The sequence below is a fragment of the Miscanthus floridulus genome, chromosome 12, assembly GCF_019320115.1.
Source record: "Miscanthus floridulus cultivar M001 chromosome 12, ASM1932011v1, whole genome shotgun sequence".
Lineage (NCBI taxonomy): Eukaryota > Viridiplantae > Streptophyta > Magnoliopsida > Poales > Poaceae > Miscanthus > Miscanthus floridulus.
Genome location: NC_089591.1, coordinates 53,076,816 through 53,079,595, shown reverse-complemented (window position 1 = coordinate 53,079,595; position 2,780 = coordinate 53,076,816). Strand labels below are relative to the sequence as shown.

General features: G+C 60.8%; 1 protein-coding gene across 1 annotated transcript; it reads left to right on the top strand.

The window, feature by feature from the left end:
- The first annotated feature begins 493 nt into the window (after positions 1-493).
- LOC136495886 (purple acid phosphatase 15-like) lies at positions 494-1,585 on the top strand. The gene is made up of 2 exons (XM_066491684.1): positions 494-774; positions 857-1,585. The coding sequence occupies exons 1-2, from the start codon at positions 619-621 to the stop codon at positions 1,583-1,585; spliced, it is 885 nt and encodes a 294-aa protein (XP_066347781.1). The 5' UTR covers positions 494-618.
- The last annotated feature ends 1,195 nt before the right edge of the window (positions 1,586-2,780 follow it).

Genomic DNA, 2,780 nt, shown 5'->3' with positions numbered 1-2,780 from the left:
CCTGCCTCTTTCCGATAAACCCAACGCCAGACCAACGAAAAAAAGGAAGAATTATTTATTTGGTACCGAAATAAATCAGTGTTTCATATTTAGTACTAAAAAATTTCAACTTTCTTATCTGACATCAAGTTGAAATTTCCTTTTGTAAATGGCACCGCCGTCCATTTAGGACAGTAACGGTATCAAGTGACCGGTAAAAAGACATAAATACCCTTATTTTGCAGCAGAAATCCACGGTGCCAAATAGGGAAGTTCAAGTATTTTCGTATGGACGTTATTGCCGGAGCTCTTGCGCAGCCCCGTGCCATCGCCCTGGCGACCCGACGCATAGACCCTGTACCAACGTCCCCGCATCGCCGCCCTACCGACTGAAGGAGGCAGGACGATGGCGTGTCGCTGTCGTGGCCCCGCACGCGAGGTCCGCTCGTGCTGCTCCCCATGCGAGGTCTTCCCGCGTCGCCGCGGCCTCGCCGTGAGCCGGCTCCGCCACTCGCCAGTCGTCGCTGGACCTGTGCGCCGCTTGCCGCCATCCCCGGGCGCCAGCTCATAGCTCGCTTTGCCGCGTGTTCGGTGCTGCCCTACGCGCGTCGCAGCTCGCCGCTTGTCGCGGCCTCGGGGATGGCGGCGGCTGCATGGGCGGCGTGGCTAATCGCCGGCTGGCACGCGCCCTGGTACACCACGTACAAGGCTCACTACAGGGAAGCCAAGTGCATGAGGGTGGAGATGGAGGAGCTCCTCTACGCCTACGGCGTCGACGTCGTCTTCACCGGCCATGTAAGCCTTGCCCTTGCGCCTCTACTGATGGTCTGAGCTGAAGAACGATTGAACACGGTGGTCTGTAATCGATGTCCATCAGGTGCACGCGTACGAGCGGTCGAACCGGGTATTCAACTACACGCTGGACGCGTGCAGCCCCATGTACATCTCGGTGGGCGACGGCGGCAACCGCGAGAAGATGGCGACGGCGCACGCGGACGACCCGGGCCACTGCCCGGACCCGGCATCGACGCCAGACCCCTTCATAGGCGGCCGCCTCTACGCGACCAACTTCACGACGGGCCCCGCCGCGGGGCGCTTCTGCTGGGACCGCCAGCCGGACTACAGCGCGTACAGGGAGAGTAGCTTCGGGCACGGCGTGCTGGAGGTGAAGAATGACACACGCGCGCTCTGGCGGTGGCACCGCAACCAGGACCTCAACGCCGACGAGGTCTACATCGTCAGGGAGCCTGACAAGTGCCTCGGGGATGGCGTGGGAGTCTTCTGTGTTTCGTATTTAGCGTGGGAGCCCGACAAGTACACCGGACGAGAAGGCAGCGAGCAAGCTGCCGAGCCGCCGCCGGTCTCGCGTGTAGGGGCCGGGGGCGCTGCTGTCGCGCAGATGATGGTCGGCCTCGCCCTCGGCTGGCCATGGCAACGGCGAGCACGTGCGCCCGGAGCTCGGCTCCGCCATGGCCGCGCGAAGGTGAGCATGGCCTACATGAGCACGCCTCGGAGCGCGCCAACGCTAGCCGGGGGCGGCCTCCCGTGGGGTGGCCTGCTCGCATCCCGTGGTGGTAGGAGAGTCGGGGCTGCTGCGTGGTGGTGAGCTCGGACACGCCGTGGAGGCCGACGATGGACTGCGTCGTGGACCTCGTGGAGACCGGCGCCACCGTCATCAGGCTGGGCTCGGCGTTCCATGCGGACATGAGCGGGCCCAACCTCACCATGCGACCGATGCCGGATCCGGATGCCGGGGCGGAGCTGACGGAGTCGGACTTCCTGGCGAGCGTCACGCCGGTGACCGAGGCGCTGGTGTTCATGTCCATCTCCTCGGGGCCGCTGGGGCTGATGGGGACAGAGGTGTACCTGGGCCAGCGCCCGAACACGGAGTAGTGGACGAGCGAGCGGAGCGCGGAAGCGCTGGCGGAGTTCTGGACGAGGTTGAGGCGGCGGAGACGGAGACGGGCACGCCTTGGTCGAACTCGAGGGTGAAGTACACCATATCCGCGGCGGTGTCGACGGAGACGAGCACGTCCTGGTCAAACTCGTGGGCAGCCTCGTACAGTGGCCCGAATCTGGGATGCTGGGGTTCGGTTTCGGTTAAATTTCAGTCTTACGTAAACAGAGGGGCACATTGGACAAAGAGAGAAAAAACTGACAGTCAACTAACAAATAAGCAATGAAAATAGACGGCAGTGCCAGTTAAGAAAGAAAATTTTAACTTCATGCTAAATAGAAAAGTTCAAATTTTTAAGTGCTAAAAACTGATTTGTTTTGCCAAATAAATAATTGTCTCACGAAAAAACGCTCTCTTCTGCCGCGCCTACCTCTGCCACCGTCGTCTTCGCCCCCCCCCCCCTCCGAACAAACCGCAGCCTCGGAGGGACCGCCTCGGCGGCCGTCCGCCTAACGGAGCGCGGAACACGGCAGGGAGCGACACCGGATGCCGCACAAACCGGAGAGCGACCCATGCCGGGCTGCCAGCGAGTGGTGCCGCTACCTGGTGCTGTGCTAGGACGAGAGGATGGCACGCCGCCATACCGCCACGTCGGCCACCCTTTCTCCCGCGCAATTTCCTCGCCGTCAGAGCAACTCCAACGGTTTTGCAAATGGGCTTGGCATTCTTGTTTTTGGAAAAAACTTTAAAAATCTCCTTTCCAATGGTTTGGCAAATGGGCTTGGCATTTCTATTAACTTGGCAAAAACCTGGGATGGACTCACATATATGCGCGCTTGCGCTCAGCTTCGCATTCCCTCTCGCGCGCTTCTCCCGCGCAATATTTCCCTCTCGCGCGCTCGCT